At 49.2% G+C, this 18,620-nt stretch overlaps 1 protein-coding gene across 5 annotated transcripts in view; it reads left to right on the top strand.

Moving 5' to 3' along the window:
- Nucleotides 1-18,620, top strand: part of ADPRM (ADP-ribose/CDP-alcohol diphosphatase, manganese dependent) — a 123,715-nt gene that overhangs the window by 36,365 nt on the left and 68,730 nt on the right. For 3 of the 5 annotated variants that reach the window (XM_070482004.1, XM_044745858.2, XM_070482005.1), the window contains one exon: nucleotides 2,121-2,312. In XM_070482004.1, coding sequence (XP_070338105.1) covers nucleotides 2,121-2,177 — 57 coding nt within the window. In that variant the 3' untranslated portion in view covers nucleotides 2,178-2,312. Of the gene's footprint in view, nucleotides 1-2,120; nucleotides 2,313-18,620 lie in introns of those variants that run through there. The other 2 variants (XR_011493441.1, XR_011493442.1) reach the window with 1 other exon arrangement.

The following is an 18,620-nucleotide window of genomic DNA, read 5'->3' as shown; positions in this document are numbered from 1 at the left end:
GGCACTGACTGTTACATGTGTACATGTATTATTCATGCTCCCCACCATCCCACAAATTGCAGGAGATAAGGACTATAACTTACTTATTTTTTTCTCTCCCACTGTACTGGCATATCTGGATTCCAGTGGTATCCAATAGCGAGTGGTGATACACTGAAATGTTGTAAGAGTGTTGCTGAAAGTTGGGTTTGACTGTCTTGGGGAATATAGTGATTAACATGTATTGAGCCTGCTGAGTTAAGCAATATTCTAAGCACTTTGTACAGATTAACTCATTTTATGCCCAGAACACATCTATTAGGGAGATACTACTATCATCATCCCCATTTAATGGATGGAAAAACTGAGGCATAGACTAGTTTTCAAAATACACCGGTTGAGAAATAAGCAAGGACTGCAGCTCTCTGACCTGTGCGTCAGAATTGGACTTCTCCAAGCCCAGGAAGAGGCCTCCTGTGGTTTATGAAAGCAGTGAGCGGCATGGGCCCAAAGCTCTCTCTCCCACAAGAGTGAAGCATATCACTAAACAGCTGCTCCCCTCCCTTGAACTGGAGAGGGCTTCAGGGTCATCTGTAGACCAGAGGCTGAAGGTGCAGTCCCTCAGGGCCCGCTTTGATTCCATTTTACTGACCTGTTAGCTGTTTTCAAGACCAGAAAGATTTTCCACTCATGCCCTTGAATTTTAGAGCCTGATTTGATGAAGCTGTATTTGGCGGTAGGAAGAGAAGTTAAGCGACTTTGAAGCCATTTCCTCTCTAATCCTTTCTGATTTAGCATTAGGCTGTTAGAATCGTGGGTGTCCACAAGATGGCGGACTTCTGCTGCCAATGTCAGCGCCCTCGGTCGCTCTGTGGGGGGAAGAAGGGGAGGAGGGAAAAGTGGGCTGGCTGTGCTTCGCTCAGTTCCCCCTGAGAAACTGCGATGTAGACTTTCTGGGTGGGTATGAGTTGGTACCAGCCTGAGGTGAGGAGGTACAAACAGAACTTTGTACCAGGAAGTATTTGTGTCCAAACACGGGTGTTGCAGGGAAAGAGCTGTGCTTTGCTGTGGTGCTGGCGGAACTTCAGACTGTTTGCTGCCCCAAGATTCCAGGAAAATCACACATGCTTAAGAGGAGCAATCACATCATCGAATATGGGAGCATTCCAAAAGTAAATAATAATGATAATGCCTATCAATTATGGAGTATCTACTGTGAGCCCAGCTGCTGCCCTTTCATGTCTTTGACATCTTAAAGTCACCCCAAATTCTACATTGCTAAATCTAAACTCCTCCTCTTCTTCCCATCCTGCCAGACCTGGGCGCCCCCGGGTTCCCCTCCCTCCATGAGTGGCACCGTCGCCTGGTCAATTACTCTTTGGATTAGTTGCCTAGGGCGGTCTTAGCAAATGATCACAAAATCGGTGACTTAAAGCAACAGAAATATATTCGCTCACAGTCTCCAAATCAAAGTATCAGCAGGGACACACGCCCTGCTGAAGGCTCTAGGGGACACTCCTTTCTTGCCTCTTCCAGGTTTTGGTGGCTCCTTGTGACCACATCACTCCAGTCTCTGTCCCTTCACATCACATGTTCTTTGTGTCTGTGTCTTCTCCTCTCTGCCACTTATAAGGAGACTTGTCGCTGGATTTAGGACCCACCCAGCTAACCCAGGATGATCTCATCTCAGGATTCTCAACTTAATAATATCTGCAATGACTCTTTTTCTAAATAAGCTCACATTCACACGTTCCGTGGCTCACGACGTGGACATATCTTTTCAGGGGCCACCGTTCAACCCACTACACTCATTGTAGAAACTTAGGAGTTGTCCTTGACACCTCCTCCTTCCTCATGAAGTCCGTCACTGACTCTGGTAGACTTTCTGCTCAGTGTCTCTCCATCTTCACTGCCATCACCTAGTCCAAGCCATCAGCACTTCTTCCCTAACCTCCCAGGTGGTTTCCCAGCATCCTCCCTGATATGCACCGAATTGTGCCCCTCGCCCCACCAATTCCTATATGGAAGCTCTAACCACCACTGTGACTGCACTGGGAGATAGAGGCCTTAGGGAGCTAATTAAGGTTAAACAAGGTCATAAGGCTGGGGCTTTAATCTAATAAGACTGGTGTCTTTAACAGAAGTGGAAGAGACACCGAGATATCTCGCCATGCATGCACAGTGGAAAGGCCATGTGAGGACACAATGAAAATTTGGCCAACTACAAGCCAGGAAGAGAGATCTCACCAGGAACTCATCGTGACGCACCTTGATCTTGGACTTCCCATCTCCAGAACTGTGAGAAAATAAATTTCTGTTGTTTCAGCCACCCAGCCTGTGGTGTTTTCTTATGGCAGAATGAGCAGAATAAATCATGCTCCGAGCTTCCTCCCACACAGTCTCCACATCGCAGCCAGGGACCCGTATGAGGCACAAATCTCAACCTCTGCTTAGTATCAACGCTTCCTGCTCCCCTTCCTCCCACCGATTGATCCAGGCACTGTTCTGAGTGCTAGGGGTACGGTAGTGAACAAGAGACAAGGCCTGCCTGACCGGCTCCTGGGAAGCCTGCAGTCTAGCCGCCCTGCTGCCTGTGGCTGAGGTTAAAGACCCATATTTTGAACGCAGCCTCCGAAGCCCTGATGGTGGAGGCTGCCTAGCCTGGTCAGCCTGCACTTGCTCCCTGCTTACCTTCCTTCCCCAGCACTTCACATCTGCAGCACCCGCACCCTCCGGTTCCCAGCCTGCTTCAGCGCTCCTTCCCTCCAGGCTCCTTCTGCAGGATAGGCTCCCCCTTTGTCTGCTTAACTCTAGCTCATCTGTCTACCCTCGGCCTCCTTGAGCAGCCCTGCTTTATGCTCCTAGCAGCTGTCCCATCTCCCTTGCAGCACTGATAACAATGGGAATTAAATACTTAATTGTGCAATTAGTTGTTTGGTGTCCATGTAGCCCCGCAGCCTGAAGGCCCCAGGAGGCTGATGCTGTTTTGTTTCCCATGGCTTTCCCAGCACTTAGCACAGCGGAACATGGCAGGCGTGCGTTAACTATTATTACATGAATGAGCAAAGCAATGAAGGACAACTCTATTTTTATTCCCAGTTTACAGATGTGAAAAGTAAGGTGCAGTGAGGTCACCCAGTTGGTGACAGCTGGACGTGCAACAGGACTCCAGAGCTTTCTGATTTCAGAGATTAGGCTCTTAACAGCCCTGACTCTGACTCAGTTAGCTTTAGATGATGAGAAAAACTTCTAACAGAAAGGCAGAAGCATCTGAACTAGAAATTCATGAAAGAGTAATTTCCTTTATTAAAATAATGATTGCAGTCAACAGGAGAATGGATACACCATCTGTGATCTAGTCACATGGTGGAATACTCCTAGCAAAAACGGGAAATGGACCACCAATGACATGCTATTGCATTGATGAACTGCACAAACACCATGCTGACCTACACAATCCAGACACAGCAAAGCCGTGCTGTAGGATTCTATTTATGTGAAATTCTAGAACAGGCAAAGCCATCTATGGTGAAAAACATCAGACCAGCAGTTGCCTCTGGGGTGGGGCTGGGGACTGAGTGGGAAAGGGCAGAGGGAACTTTCTGGGGTGACGACAATGCTCATATATTGGTAGAGGTTTCAGTTACCCTGATGTGTATGTGTTTGTCCAAACTCAGCATATGTACATGTGAGACTTATTAATTTCTCTGTTTGCAAACTTTATCTCAAAAAAAGAAAGCTTAAGCAAATATTGAACTCTAGTTAATGATGTACACCCTAAAGAGTTTAGAGGTGAAGTGTACTAATGTCTGCATCTTACTTCAAAATGTGTCAAAAAAGGAGATGGATTGATGATGGACAGAAGGATGAATAGACAGATCGACGTGTGTTAAAGCAAGTGCATGAAATGTTAAATGTAGACTCTGGGCGGTGGTATGTGGGGGTACACTGCACAATACTTTCAACTTTGCTTTCTCTGTTTGAAAATTTTCCTAATGAAATGTTGAAAAAAGTAAAATGTAAGCTGAAAAAAGTATTTCAAAAGTAGTTACTGTTAGTTGCAATCAGTGGAATAATCGAAAGATACGGGAATAGAAACGTACTCATTGTGTTTTGCATTAGTTTCAAGGGGATGATGGGTAAGGAGGATGCAGAGAAGGGGCCAGGAAAGTTGGAACCAGGTGGAAGTAAATCTTGGCAGGACCTAGAAGAAGAGACATCTGGTGGGCCTCTCTTCTGGCTGGAGAGGTTGTAGAATTGGGGACTGAGCGTAGCCAGCAGCCACCTCCTCCCTTAGGTGTCAAGGGTGGCAGAGTTAGCCCTCAACACTTGCTCAACTATGGCCCAGTTAGAAACGATGACATTTTCTTAGGAGCTAAGTTGAGGGAAAGCCTAGTAAGTTTTAGGAACAAAGACAGTGAAAATGAAAAGCCAGGCTTATGTTTTGAATTGGATTAAGGTACTTTCCAGAAGGACTGCATGCTGATGTTACCCACTTGGCAGTAAATTCAAGCCCACATTCTCAGGGGGCGGAGGGAGTGAGGAGCCTGGGTGGCCAGGGTGTGACGACTTTAATGGCAGGATGGCGCCGTCCCTGCCACTCACTGGGTGTGTGACCCTGAGTAGGTCAATGAACCTCTCCGGGCCCGAGTTTGCTTATCTGTAAAATAGAGGCAGTAGTATTTGGCTGGCAGTGTTGATATCAGGATTATAGATGTGACCTTCTCAAGGTTAGCCATCACCTCCATCCACGTCTGACTTTCAAATCCAAGGTAGGGCCTCTGTGTCCAGTTGCTCCATTTACCAGCAGCTTTTGACACGCTGATCAGGCCCTCCTCCTTGAAACTCTTGCTTCCCTCAGCCACGGGACACCACTCTCTCCCGGGACACCATTCTCTCTCAGGTCATTCCCAGCCTCCCTGGCTACTCTTTTTCAGCCTTCTTTGCTGGATCCTCATCTTCCCAACTAGCACACGGCAGCTTGCCAATTAAGATTTATAGGATGAATGAACAAGCAAACAACACTAGCCCAGCGCTAGCCCAGAAAATGCACCCACAGTGATTGTCATGACCATAACGATGGTCCTGTGGGATAAAATGACATCAAAAAGACCCCTGAGAACCAGATGAACTCTGTGTTGCTAACCAGGACCTAAAAACAAAATGGGAGTCAAGAGGCCATGACAACGGGAATGCAGTCACATACTCTGTTCTGGCAAAAACCACAGAATGCACTCTTAAGCTTTGACTCAGCCACAAAGTTCCTGATTTTACAAAAGCCTCTAACAGCCACCTGGACCTAACCAATCAAACTGTGATCTGGGCCAACCAATCAGGACTAACCTTGTTCGCATCCCTCATTTGCATAAATAGACCTGAGTGGGAAACTGGGAGGAAACTTTTTCTATAAAGGCAGCCCTGTTCTTTGTTCTCCCAGAGCATACTTTAGGTTTGCTGCCAAGGGTAACCTCCCTGGTTTGCAAACTTACGAGCAATAAAGGTTTTCTAACTAAATTCTTGTATTCCAGATATTTTTGTTGACAGTCCTTTATGGAGAAAAAGGACAGAATTAGTGGTGGCAGGGGCAGCCACTTCTAGTCCTAAAATTGTGACCTGAGTGGAAAAAACTTTAATCCCTTGGGCAGGTTCATTGCGGGCATGGTCAGAGGTTGAGTTGCTGACCTGGAAGCTAGAGTGTCACATGACCCAGAAATTACTGCCCCTACTTTCTGGAAAATAGTTCTGTCCTCCTGCCTAAGTCTCTTCCTTGTTGGGCTCCTGATTCCCTGTTTCTGCCTGGGGAGCATTTCTTTGAAATGGCCCTAACATACCACCACCCAATGACTACACCCCAGGGCATAGAGCTTTCTGGTGGCTATTCCCACATTTCAACAGTCGGTTAAAAGACGCTTATCAGAAGTCTGCTGGGCATGCTCTGAAATGAGTTCAGCTTGGATATTGGCCCTTCTTATCTCTGTAGACAAACAGATATAGCCCTATGTACCACCTCCAGGAAGTGGGGCCTTTGATCTCCGTGGAGGAGACTGGCTTTATAGCTCTTTCAAAAATCAGATTGTGTTCTGCGTGTGTTTTAAGACATCACTGTCAATGGAAAGAAGCAGGATTCATTTATCAGAAAGGAGATTTTAAGTACTATAGTCATACAACAGATACTGAGTGCCTACTTGGTTGATGATATAGTAACTGTGTTTGGTAAACTTCAAATACCTGATAGAAAGAGCAAGACAGAGAAGGGGATTGAGACACACACACATACATGCGGAGAGAGAGAGGGAGAGAGAGACAGAGAGATTAGAGAGAGCATAACACTTCACATTGGAGGAAGAGCAATCCCAAGGATTCAAGCTGATAACTGATGTGGGTGCCACTGTATTTTGCTTCTGCACCTAGTTGGTGAGCTGGGAGCTAGGGGCAGAGTAAGGCTTGCTCCTTCCTTCCTTTTGTTTTCCTTTATTAGCTTCCACCCATCTGGGCAGAAGATAATTTGCCAGAGAGGCTTTGGCAGCATCCTGGCCCAGCTACCAAGCAGCATCCTGAGATGGGCAGACACAGCTTGGTCCCCTTGTGAGTTACAGGTGGTTACCCTGAAATCTGAGAGGTGATGTCACTTGGCGCATCATAGAGTGAGTTGGGGGCAGAATGCCCCTGGAAGCCTACAGTCTGCTCAGCTTCTGTCCCCCTGCTCACCTCCACAAAGACATTAGAGGTTCTCAAAGCATGCTACCTGTGGGGGAGGAGGGCGAGGGTGATTCCCAGGGGCCACTGCAAAGAGACAGAGGGGGAGCAGGCAGTTGCAACACTGGGGGACCCACTCCATCTTCAATCAGAGCAGCTCCAGTTGGGTTTGTTTTCTATATTGTGGATCTGTATAATATATCAAATGAAAAAAGAGATTTGCAACGCCTGCAGATTTAGGATACATTAGGAAGGGTAGTCCATACCGAGAGACTGAAAAATATAGTACCTAAGAACATAGATTCTGGAATTGGACTACAAGCGTTCAAATCCCAATGATACTTCCTACTATTTTTACTTCTTTGTCTGTAAAATGGCTATATGAAAACTGTAGTACCTCATAGGGTGGAGAGTATTAAATGAGTGGATATATGTAAAGCATTTAGAAACAGCCCATCCCATGGTAAAGACACTCAATAAATGGTGGCTGCACTTAACTCTGTTGGGGGGAACCCAGGTTAGATTAAGAAGCTCTTGCTAATCGCTAATGAAGCAAGGCATCAGAATTCCCTTTAATGATTAGTTCTATCAAGCCAACAACTTCATTCTTTTTAATATTAATGCTTGGTCAAATTAATATAGATATTTTATTTAGTTGGCCCCTTTGGTTGGAAGAAAGACAAAACACTCCGGTTATCTCAAGAAACAAGTGAAATGGGATGAGGGGTGGAGTGGTTATTGTAAGAATGCCACAGGCAAAAAGAAGACAAAAATCTCAGAACAGGACAAGGGTGGGTTCTTGAACCCAGGACCCAGAATGGTGTGATTCCTAGAGCCTGGAGGTGGAAGGTGGGTCTGTGACCCACATCGGCTTCTGGGTCAACAGAAGCGGGAACTGGGGGGTTTTTGCAGTAACGGTCCATCATTAACGTGACTCAGCTACTTCAACGTCCACTCATCTCGTGCCCCTGGATGGCTTCCTTACCCCACAGCTCTGTGTTTCTTCCCTTCTGTGTCATTCTGCTGATCCCCTGGCCCCCTAGCCTCTCTCCACCTTTTCTGCTCTGCTCCCATAGCAAATAGCGTCATCATCCTGATCAAATTCTGGAGAGAGAACATTTGATTGGTCCAGGTCCTCTTACTGTACCAGGTCACACCAGGGGTAGCTTGCCAGCCTAGGATTGGCTGTTTGTGGGTCACCTGGCCACCCTTGTCCAATTGCTTTGGCACAGATGGGATGTTGGGGGGAATGTGTGGGGGTAGGGGATGGGAGGTCACCTGAAACCCAACCTGCACCCACAGAGCTACCCCATCAACAGGACTGTGGGTGGGGCACTTGTCGTTAGACAGGCCATGGGCAGGGCAGGCCTCCAGACTAGTCTGCCTAATGCAGAGCTGCCTTTATTACTAAGGATACCTGAGCAGGAAGGCCTGCCAGTCTCCCTGTAGGATGGGTTCATCACTCCTGTTTGAATCTCTTGCTGCAACTAAGGCACCTCCATGCACCCAGCAACCTCATTATTTCATTTCAAGCCAAGTGCTTTGGAGACAATAGAAAGCCCTGAGTGTGAGTTTTGCAAACCCAGACCTCTAATGGCTCAGTGAGGCAGAGTGCCAATTTCTTTCCTGACGTGGAAGGAAACCAGTTATCCAAGACAAATCTCCGAGGGAACAGAATTCCCAATTTCTTGCACCAGCAGAATTTTTTTCTATTTAATTCTGAATGCTTCAGTTTGGATAGTATGGAAAAACAATGGGGGGAAAAACAAACAAACAGGTATATTTGACCCTAAAGTAAACAAAATTGCAGAAATTAATTCCATGAACACCTAGGTCACCAAAAGCTGATCTGATGGGCTTTTTGTAGCTTCTCGCATTTCTTCTGCCTTCTCTGTGCCTCCTCCTGCTCCCTCCCTGGAAATGCCAGGCTCAGACTGCAGCTCACCCTCGGTGGCTCCATCTTCTGCACCTCACTTCAAAACAAGGGTAGGAGAAGCGGGGTGCATTCAACAGATGGTGACAAGCTCTTCTGAGCATCTCCTGTGTGTCAGGCACGGGGTAGAGTGGTGAACAAAACGGAGAAAAGAGCCTGCCCACATGGAGGCCACACTCTAGAGGGGAAAGTAGACAATAAATCGGATGAACAGGAAAAACAGATGGTGTGTTAGTGACAAATGCTGTGGAGACAAAGGAGGAAAGAGTCTAGAGGAGTGAGTGTGGGGAGGGGGTACAATTTTAGATGCAAAATAAGGTGCCTTGAGAGGTTATTTGACTCAAGACCTGGAGGAAGGGAGAATGCAAGCTGCGGGATACCCAGCGGGAAAGCTTTCCAGGCAAAACCCAGCCACCACAGCGCCCCTGGTGTTTCAGAATAACAAGGAGGCCAGAGGGGCTGGAGCACAGCCTGCGAGGGGGAGGATGGAAGTAATGTGAGCGTGAAGGTCACCAGGGCCCTGGACCTCATCTTGAGGACTCGGGCTTGACTCGGACAGGAAGCCACTGGAGGGTTTGGGGCAAAGGACTGACTCGGTCTGACTTGCATTTTAAGAGTCACTTGGCTGCTGTGTTGAGACTAGAGTATCCCGTCCCACTGGGAGCAGGGCAGGGATGGATAAAGGGAGACAGTTGAGATGGGATTGCAATAATCCAGATAGAGAGGTTTAGCTTATTTTAGGTAATATGCTTCATCAGCTCTTGGACGTGAGGTCTAATTTATTTTTCACCCTGCTGGAAAATAAACAAAAAATCCCACATTTGCCAAGTTCCCAAGCCAGAATAGGAACCAGCTCCCACTCTCATTTCCTCATGGTTAGATTCACCGGTGAGAGAGCAGAACTCTTGGCCCCTCTGCTGGATTAGGAGAGGTGATATGAACAGGCAGAGGAGGAGAGAGCTGGAGTACGCAGGTACTTCCTCCTCTGTTCTCAACATAGCAGCGGGAGCACTCTTAAAATAGAAGTCAGATCATGGCAGTCCTTTGTCTAAAATCCCCCAGAGGTTTCTCATCACATTCAGACTCAAGCCAAAGTCCATAATTTCAGACTCAAACCACCAGAGTTCCCAAGGATTCTGGGGAATGGGCGCCAACACACTACTGGTGCATCTAAAAGTTCCCTTCTCATTACCCTGGGTTCCTGGCGATCCAGGGATGGGCAGAGTCCTGGGAGGAGTGGTACCTCTGCTCCCTGGCCCTAACTCTGTCACAGCGGTAGGCTGATCCTGTGGGTGGGTGGAGCCCTGAGGCCAGTTAACTGTTTCAGGATAGTGTCTGAAACGATTCAACTATAGGATTTCAAACGGAAAGAGATATCATCTAGTCAACTCCTAGCCCCTAGCTCATTCTACAAAGGGAGGAACCAAGGCCCAGGGGGAGGCGGTGCCCTGCTAAGGTGCTCGGTCACCGGGAAGCAGCTGGGCCTCCTCTGGACGTGATTGCCTAGCTCTGCGCTGCCGTCTTCATGAAATGGGCTAGGACCCTGCCTAGCTCACAACTCCATCTGCCTCGCAAACCTCTCTGAGTGAGAAGCGCAATGCTTTCTGCAATAGCTAATTCATTCTTCCATCTGCCTATGTGTCCATCCCTCTACCCATCATTCCTTTCTGGTGGGTATTTGTGTTCTCCTTTCCCCTCCCTGTCAACACAATCACTGTTTTCCTTTGTCGAATTCATCTATTCTGCATTCTCACTCATGAGTCCTGGGTGGGATTGACCCCACCCCCAGCTCTAGCCATCCTCTTGGCCATGGGGATGGGGTCAGAGAAAGGCATGTGCTCCAATTTAGGTTAATGAGAGAGTGGTCCACTCCTCCCTCACCCCCTAGAATATATTGGAAGTGACTTACTCTCTTCTCCTGGATCATGTGGTGTGAGGACATGAGGTCTTGTCTACCTGGAGGATCTGGGCCACCACGAGGAGCCTAAGGATGACATTAACACCACACAAGACAGGAGAGAGACATAGGGATAGAGATTGACTAGGTCCTGGGTGACATGGTTTGAGTTACTGGATCAAGTCTTATCTGAAGCTAGAACTATTCCTGAACATCTAAGTTTTTTAGCTAATACATTCCTTTTTGGCTTTAGTCAGTTTTAATTGGCTATTTAATTGGGTACTTTAATTTGGTTACTTACAACCCAAAGAATGCTGACTTTGGCCATCCCTCCAGCTACCATTTATGGAGTGACACCATGTGCTCCATTCTTTGCCCCACAGACATGTGAACATGGTGGAGTTGGGTACTGTCTACACAGGCTAAAACTCACTGGGAAAGGCAGACAATTATATAAGCGATGACAATAAAGTATGGTCATCCTATTGTTAAAAAACAGGGTGATGGTATGATTGCCCCCATTTTTAAAAATGGTATTTACAGATCTTTATGTGTGTCTATGCATAGAAAAAAATATGTTAGAGAGCTGGGGTCTGGGTGCCTTGCAATGTGATCTGTTTCCTTCTGTTACACTTTGCTTTATTTTTGCAATGAACCTTAATTACTCTAGTAATCAGGAGGGGAAATGCTATTAAAATCCAAATGAAAAGTGTTATGCTGGGAGAGGTACCGGATGCTGTTAGGAGCACTTAGCAGGGACCTGCTTAGGCAGCTGTATGCCTGTGCAGAGAGCGGTAGAGAGGGCTCAGTGAGGCTCTCTGGTGCATAGAGACCTTCCTGCCCCTGCCTGTGTAGACCTACCCTTTGCAAGGCCCTGGGATTGTGAGCTGTCAGAGAAGCCAGCCCCCAGCTCCTTCTGCAGGCTGTTTGGTGCATGGGTGCCCTGGTCCGGCCAGGAAGGGCATTTCCCCAGCTCATTCTTCGCCTTGCCTTGGAGAGCTGGTTACTGGAAACACAAGGCCCTTTTCTCTCAGGGCTCCAGAAGCTGAACATTAAGAAACCATTGCAAATAGAGTAATTGCTCAGAATGAGCATTAGTGTCCTATTAGAAAGAGGCAGCTGCTGTGGCTGTAACCTCTAATTCAGCAGCATTTCCTGAGAACCATGTTAATGTGATTTGAGCTAATTCCCTCCTTGCTGCCTGGGGGCCCAGTCCAGAGCTGTCGTGGGCTTCTGCCCTTCAGTCCCTGTGGAAGCAAAAGAATCCTTCACTCTCTTTCCTGGCAGGGGTGCTCTGGAGGCCCAGGCAGCAAGCGGGCATCAATCAATCAGCAAACTGCCGTTGACCATCCACTCCTGTGCTTGACTTTGGACAAGGTGCCGAGGGATGGGAGTGGGGGAGGGGAGGGATGCTTATTAAGCCTCATTAAGTGCCTCTGAGGCATTTGGCTTTTGTCCAAGAAGTCAGGACAACTGTGCTAAGAATGAAAGAACTGGAGAACAGCACTCTACCGAATGTACCCTCATTAACTTATTCCTTCTGGGTGTCGGGGCATGCTCTGGTCCCTACCATCACGGAACTTATATTCTGATGAGACAGACGTCAAATAAGCAAGTGCACAGCAGTTTACTTAATGACAACAGTAACGTGTGATGGCTGAGTACAGGGTCCCACAAGAGACCAACAGGGGAGTGAGGTGGGAAATGACCCAGCCTGCGTGGTCTGGGAAAGCTTCCTGGGGAAGGAGAGATCTGAAGAATGAACGGAAGCTACCAGCAAAGAGGAGGAAGAGCCTTGAAGGCGGAGGACAGAAGGGTACAGTTTGAGAAGTCCCGGAGGCTGGACACAGACAGGAAAGCTGAGATAAAGTGGGCTGTCTTCCGCCAGCAGCAGTGTGGTGTGGTGCCTGACACCAGGAGCAGGACTCAGGGACACCCGGGTTCTAATCCCACCTCTACCTCCAGTACTGTGTGTCCCCAGATGAGTTACGTTCTGGGTTCTAGGCCCTGCAGGGGTGGGGTGGAGCCAGCGGGAGTCAGCAGGCATTGCAGGGCAAGACAGCAAAGGGAGGTCACCTCGGGCCACGGCGCCTGAGGGTGTCCAGGGTGATCCGCACTGTGCCCAGGAGTGGCTTCTTGCCCTTCCTGGGCCCTGCACTGCACCCCTCCTGTCCACTTCACCCCTGCAGTTCCCTGGAGGTACCCAGAGGTGTTAGAACTCTAATCAGGGAGGCGATCCGAGTCCTTTTCCTGGGCCCCACAGCCCCCATGAAGATCAGGGTGTGAGGATAGAGACTTGATGGCGAGGGAAAGGCATATGGGGCACAATTCCAGCTCTGTCCTTTAGGAGTGAGGTGACTGGGGTCGACACTGTGACACGCACCCAGACCCCTCTTCAGGAATGGAGGACTCGGTTCTCCAGCTGCGGGAAGTGCTGCCACTTCCACAAGTGGCTGTCAACTGTCAGCCCCAGTTTGCCTCACCTGAAACCAACCCACCTTGCCCAGGGTCGCACCTCCTTCCAGGGGCAGGCTGCGATCAGCGACTGATCAAAGCCACGGTATAGAGGCCTGGCTCCATCTCCCCAACTGGGACAACTCCAAAGGGCCAGCTCAATTCCAAAACTCCCCACAGGGGTGACTGAGGCCTTTCCGGGAGGACCTGGGCATCTTACTTTCCCGATCCACGCCTTGACCGGGCCCAGGAGAGAGCCCTCAGCACAGGTGCTGGGCCAGGTGAGGTCTAAGCTGGTCCCAGCACGAGTCCCTGGAGCAGGGAGCAGGCGTGGGCCTCGCACCTTGGTGGCTGCAGGTCCTCCTTCCCCTGGAGGCTCAGTGAGATGGTGCCCTAGCCACGGCACGGCCCGTCACAGCCCGGGGAGAGCAGTGGGTGTGGACAAAGGGCAGAGGAAACCAAGGGTCTTGTGAGCTTGTTGTGGGGCTCTTCGTAAATGTTTGTCTGGGAGCTCCTGGCTGGGGGACAGCAGACTGGCCTCTGCCCTCCCCAGTGGGCTTGTGACTCAAGCGTTCTAGGCCGCAAAGGTCCCAAGAAAGGACCCTGGGGAGGAGATGTCCTGGGTCTGCCCTCTCAGGAGAGCTAATGGAGGCTAAATTCATTCATTCATTCAGTAACCATATTTTGTGTCTCTACTATGTATATTTATCGAGCCACTAAGACATGTACGTCTCTGGAAATAGCAAGTTGGTGGAGACACGGGTCTAACATGCTGTGTGACAGCGTGGGGTTTCAAACATGAACCTTGACCTCCAGGAGTATTTTTTCTGGTTGGGAAAACCATACACTCCCAGGAAAGCTGAAGATTAATATGTATATCTCATAAAATCTAAGCACACAGGAGAAATTGTCAGGCAGTCTGTGATGGGGGTGGAGTATGGGGGCAGCCTTTATTTCGTGCTCTTGCGTGGGAGACCCTTGTCATGCACACAGTCCCGTGAAGATCTGTCACTATCCCATTTTACGGGGGAGGAAAGTGGAGCTCAGACAAGTGAAGAACGTGCTCAAACATATTTCCACTGCCGAAGGCAAAGAGGGCTTTTACAAGTCAAGGATTTGTGCCCCTTTTCCATCACAGCCCAATCGGCTGCCCCCAAATGCTTTCGGACCCAGGTCTGAGTTGCTGACCTCAGCCTGTCCTCCAAATCCCTCCTCCATGTCTCTGGACAGTTTGCTCTCCTAAGCACCATGTCTGAAGTGAGCACTTGAGACCTGGACCTGACCGTTCAGGCCGTTTGATGGGCTGTGTCTCACCTGCACCCTGAGAAGCACCTGCGTAAGGGACTGGCTGGGCTGTGGCTGGGTGGGGCTGGGTGCAGCTGGTGAGGGTGTGTGAGTCACCCTGGATAGAGAAAAGAACCCAGGAACGAGCTGTTTTGGGACACTGACTGGTAGCCTCCTTTCTGACTCTCTGTTCCAGGCGCCTGTGCTGAAACAGTCTGCGACTGTTTCCAGGAGTCTGTGCTTTCCTCCCAAGGGGCCGGCCAGGAAGGCCCACCTTGGAGACGGCTGCTGCTCACCCTTTCCACTGATTTCTCCCGGGAGCTCAAAGCCACCCATTACGGAAACCGTCCACTGCTGAGGCAATTTCTTTCCACCCAGAGAGGAAATGGTATCTGCATGGTTAGCCCTTCTAATGCACCCAGCGCGTCCTCCTTTCTGGGTCATTTGGCCCCAACGAGGGGGGCAGGTTGCCCTGACATTATGCAGGCAGTGGGAGCTCTGGCAGCTGCCTTTCTGGAAAAACACATGTTCCCCACCTGCTTACGCCTGGCAGCCACGGGCGGGCGGTGAGGAGATCCTCCAGAAGGCTGGAGAATGGCGTTTGAAGAGGTGTGAACAGTGGTGAAGCCTGTCTTTCCTAACCAGTCAGCAAACACATTCTAATTAAATCGCAAAGATAAAAATCTCTGGTTCACTCCCGAAATCCAGCAGAAAGTATGTCAGGGAGGAAAATTTACCCAAGGAGAATATCCTAGTAAGAGGTATTTTGGAGTTTACAATTCCAGCCGGGACGGATGGGATGGGAGAGAAATATAGGAATGGTTTTCTCTGTGTCCCCTGCTAAGAAAAGACTCTCAGAGAAAAGACTTAGAAAAGAATTCTTACCTTCCAGGGTTACGTTTATTTGAAACTTTGAATAATTGTTTGTCTCAGTTGGCTAATTTTCCTCTAAAAGAGAAATTGTAGGAATTCAGCTGGGGAGGGGGTGGGGAAGCTACTGAATGGAGTGGGATGCTGGAGGTATTATGGTTCCTGCCATAAATGGATGCTGTCAACTCTTCTACTGCAGGCCCTTGTGGTGAAAGCCAGGCTCCCATCTCCTCTAGATTTTTAGTCACTTCATGCTCCCAGCCAAGGCCATGGGCTCCTTGCTGAGGAGTTTGAGCCTCAGCTTTGCCTTGCTGTGTGACCTTGGGTAAGTTACCTAACCTCTCTGAGCTGCAGTTTCCTCCCCCTTAAAAGAGAGAGGATAGTCAACCCTACCTCTCAGGAGTCCTGTGAGGAGTAAGTAAGACTGTCTAAGATGCCCTTCTTCCCCTTTCTCCTCCCCTCCCATATAGGGGGCCCTGCCCTTCCTCCCAGCAGCTTCCTGAGACTGGGCGCTCACTTAATGGTTCCTCTCCATGATCCGTCCATGCCCTTCAGTTACACCTTGGTGCACCCTTGGCTCTCAGTGTTGTTTTTATCTCTTTACATTCCTGTCTCTCACACTGGAAGGCTGACACCATGCAACCCCCGTCTGAGCACAGAACCCACACATCGGAAGTCCCCTTCCTGCCGAGTGAGAGCACGCAGTAACCTGTAAAGAGCTTCAGCCACCCCTTAGGCATCATCCCTCAGGGCAGCATTTGTCAGAGCAAAACTGAAGCAGTCTCGAAAAGGAGGGACGTGTGCAGGTCCAGGCTGCAGAGAGGCAAGGGCACGGGGAGGGGCTGGATGCACAGCCAGTTTTCTGCCACTTGGGAGAGGACCCCCAAATGGCATCACCAAGTCCAGCCCTCTCCAAGCCCAGCTGTCCGCTCCCCGGCTGGAGATAAGGCATGACCTTCTTGTCCTTCCTCCATCATCCTGCAGGGCTGAAATGACACTGAGCTCCCAGGCAGCTGGATACTGAGCTCCCTTGGCGTGTGCCTGCCAGCCTCCGAGGCCTGATCCCCTGTGTCTGTGCAATTGGAGTCTCCTCACCAGCTAGCTCTGTGACTTTACACCAGCCTCTCAGTTTCTCTGAGCTTTGATGTTCTTATCTATGAAATGGGGTGGTGGGGAATCAAAGGAAACGATGGGTGTAAATTGCTTCCCTTTAAGAGCACCTCTTTCCCTCCAGTGGCAGCTCTAACTCAGGTTCTCTCAACCCTGGCTGTCACTTAGAATCCCCTGGTAGCTTTCAAAACCTAGCGATGCTCTGCGGGCCTCCCCCTCGCCTTTCCAACTCAGCGGGTCTTGAATGAGACCTGGGCATCCCTGTTTTTTAAAAGCTCCCTGGTTGAATCTTGGGTTGCACCCAGGCTGAGAACCACTGTGGGCTTCTGGGCCAGCAACGGTGCCCTTCTGTTCCCGCTGTTGCTGCCTGTCTCGCTTCACCGCCCTCCCTGCCCCCACTCTTAGAGATGTACTGGGCATCTCACAATTTCCCAAAGGGAACACGCTCTCTCGGGTCTTTTTGCTTGTGCTCACCCTGTTCTCCCCATCCAGAACTCTCAGGTCATAATCTCCTCCTTCCTCTGAAGCCCCATCCCTTTCCAGGAGCCTTTCCTAAACCCTTTGGCCAGGACTGGCTGTCTCAACGCCCTGTCTCACCTCTCCCTGCTCCCATCTTGACCCTTGTCTCTGTGGGTCCTGATGACCGAGGTCTTACTGCATTTGTGGCCTCCCCCATGCAGGGCCTGCACCTGTCTGCTCCTGGCTCTGCACACCCGGCTCACCTCCCTTTCTCCAGCCCCTCTTGAGCTCTTCCCCACAGCACTTCTCAAGCTTCTGCGTGTCCGAATCACCTGGAAGGCTTGTTTTTTGTTGATGGCTTTTTTCCCAGCCTTACTGAGGTATAATTGATAATTAAAAATTGTACATATTTAAGATGTACAGCTTGATTTAAGTGTACATTGTGAAATAATCCCCATAATCAAGCTAATGAACATATCTATCACCTCACCGTAGTTACCATTTTCTTTTTTTTTTTTTTTGTGGTGAGAACGCTTAAGATTTACCCTCTTAGCAAATTTCAAGTGTGTATATAATACAGAATTGTTAACTATAGTCACATTATTGTACATTAGGTCTCCACAATTTATAAGGGCTTAATATCCAAAATATGCAAGGAACTCATACAACTCAATAGCAAAACAGCCCCAAAAACCTGATTAAGAAATGGGCAAAGGATCTGAATAGACATCTCTCAAAAGAAGATCCACAAATGGCCAAGAAGTATATGAAAAGGTTCTCAACTTCACCGATCATTAGAGAAATGCAAAAGCAAACCACAATGAGATGTCAGCCCACACCTGTTAGAACGGCTGTTATCAGAAAGAGCAAAGACAGCAAGCATGGGTGAGGGCATGGAGAAAATGGAAGGCTTGTTAAAATATAGACCACAGGGTCCCTTCCTGAGTTTCTGATTCAATGAAGTAGCAAGGGGAGCACGGAAAACACTGAAAACATTGGCAAGTCTAATAATTTCCCAGCTGATAATTACCATACTTTGAGAACCACTGCTTCAGAGCAGAGTTTCTCCACCTGGATGATATCGATGTTTGGGGCTCGATAATTCTTTGCTGTTGGGGTTAGGGGAGAAGGGAGGCTGTCCCATGCATTGGAGGATGTTTAGCAGCATCACTGGCCTCTACCCATCAAATCCCTCCCCAGTTGTAGCAACCAAAATTGTCTCCTGTCCCCTGGGGGGCACAGCCAGCCTGGTTGAAAATCACTGCTCTAGAACTGTTCGTCCTTGGCTGAGGGTTGGGTGGATCCTTCAGGGGGCTTGGCAAGTCCGCTTCCCCTACTTTCCCACCCACCACCTGGTTTTATAAATAAGGGCTTATTGGAACACAGCTCCGCCCGTTTATTGATGTATTGTACATGCTGCTTTCTTGCTATAATAGCAGAATTGAATCGCTGTGACAGAATTGAATAGCTGAATTGCAGAGTCTAAATCATTTACTATCTCTCCCTTTACAGAAAAAGGTTGTGGACCCCTGTTCAGACCCTGACGGGGTTTGGTGGACTGTGATGTGGTCGAAGGACCCAGGCCTGTGTCCTCCCCCCACCCACTAAATATTGAAGAGGAAGGGTGGGAGGCACAGAGGGATTGCTGGGCAAAGACTGCTGGCCATGCAGGTCCTCCGCGCTGCAGCTGGATAAGAGAGGACTCCTTCTCTGGGCTCCTACTCCCAGGGTTCCCTGGTCTCCCGGCCCGGCATTGAGGCTGGGCAGGCTGGGGATTTTCCACTGCTGCCTGGCTCATGACCAAACAGTGCTCCCCTCACTCTGACCAGACCTGGCCGCTGCTTATCAATCAGGGTAAACAAGAGCTCTGCACGCAGCGCCAGGGAAGGAACCAAGATGGCGGCTTCTGGGTTCGACAGGCTGAGGCGGAGGTGTGCA

This window comes from Equus asinus, chromosome 13, assembly GCF_041296235.1.
Source record: "Equus asinus isolate D_3611 breed Donkey chromosome 13, EquAss-T2T_v2, whole genome shotgun sequence".
NCBI classification, from domain to species: Eukaryota; Metazoa; Chordata; class Mammalia; order Perissodactyla; family Equidae; genus Equus; species Equus asinus.
The sequence above is the reverse complement of the archived record's forward strand: the minus strand, read 5'-3'. Positions and strand labels throughout refer to the sequence as shown.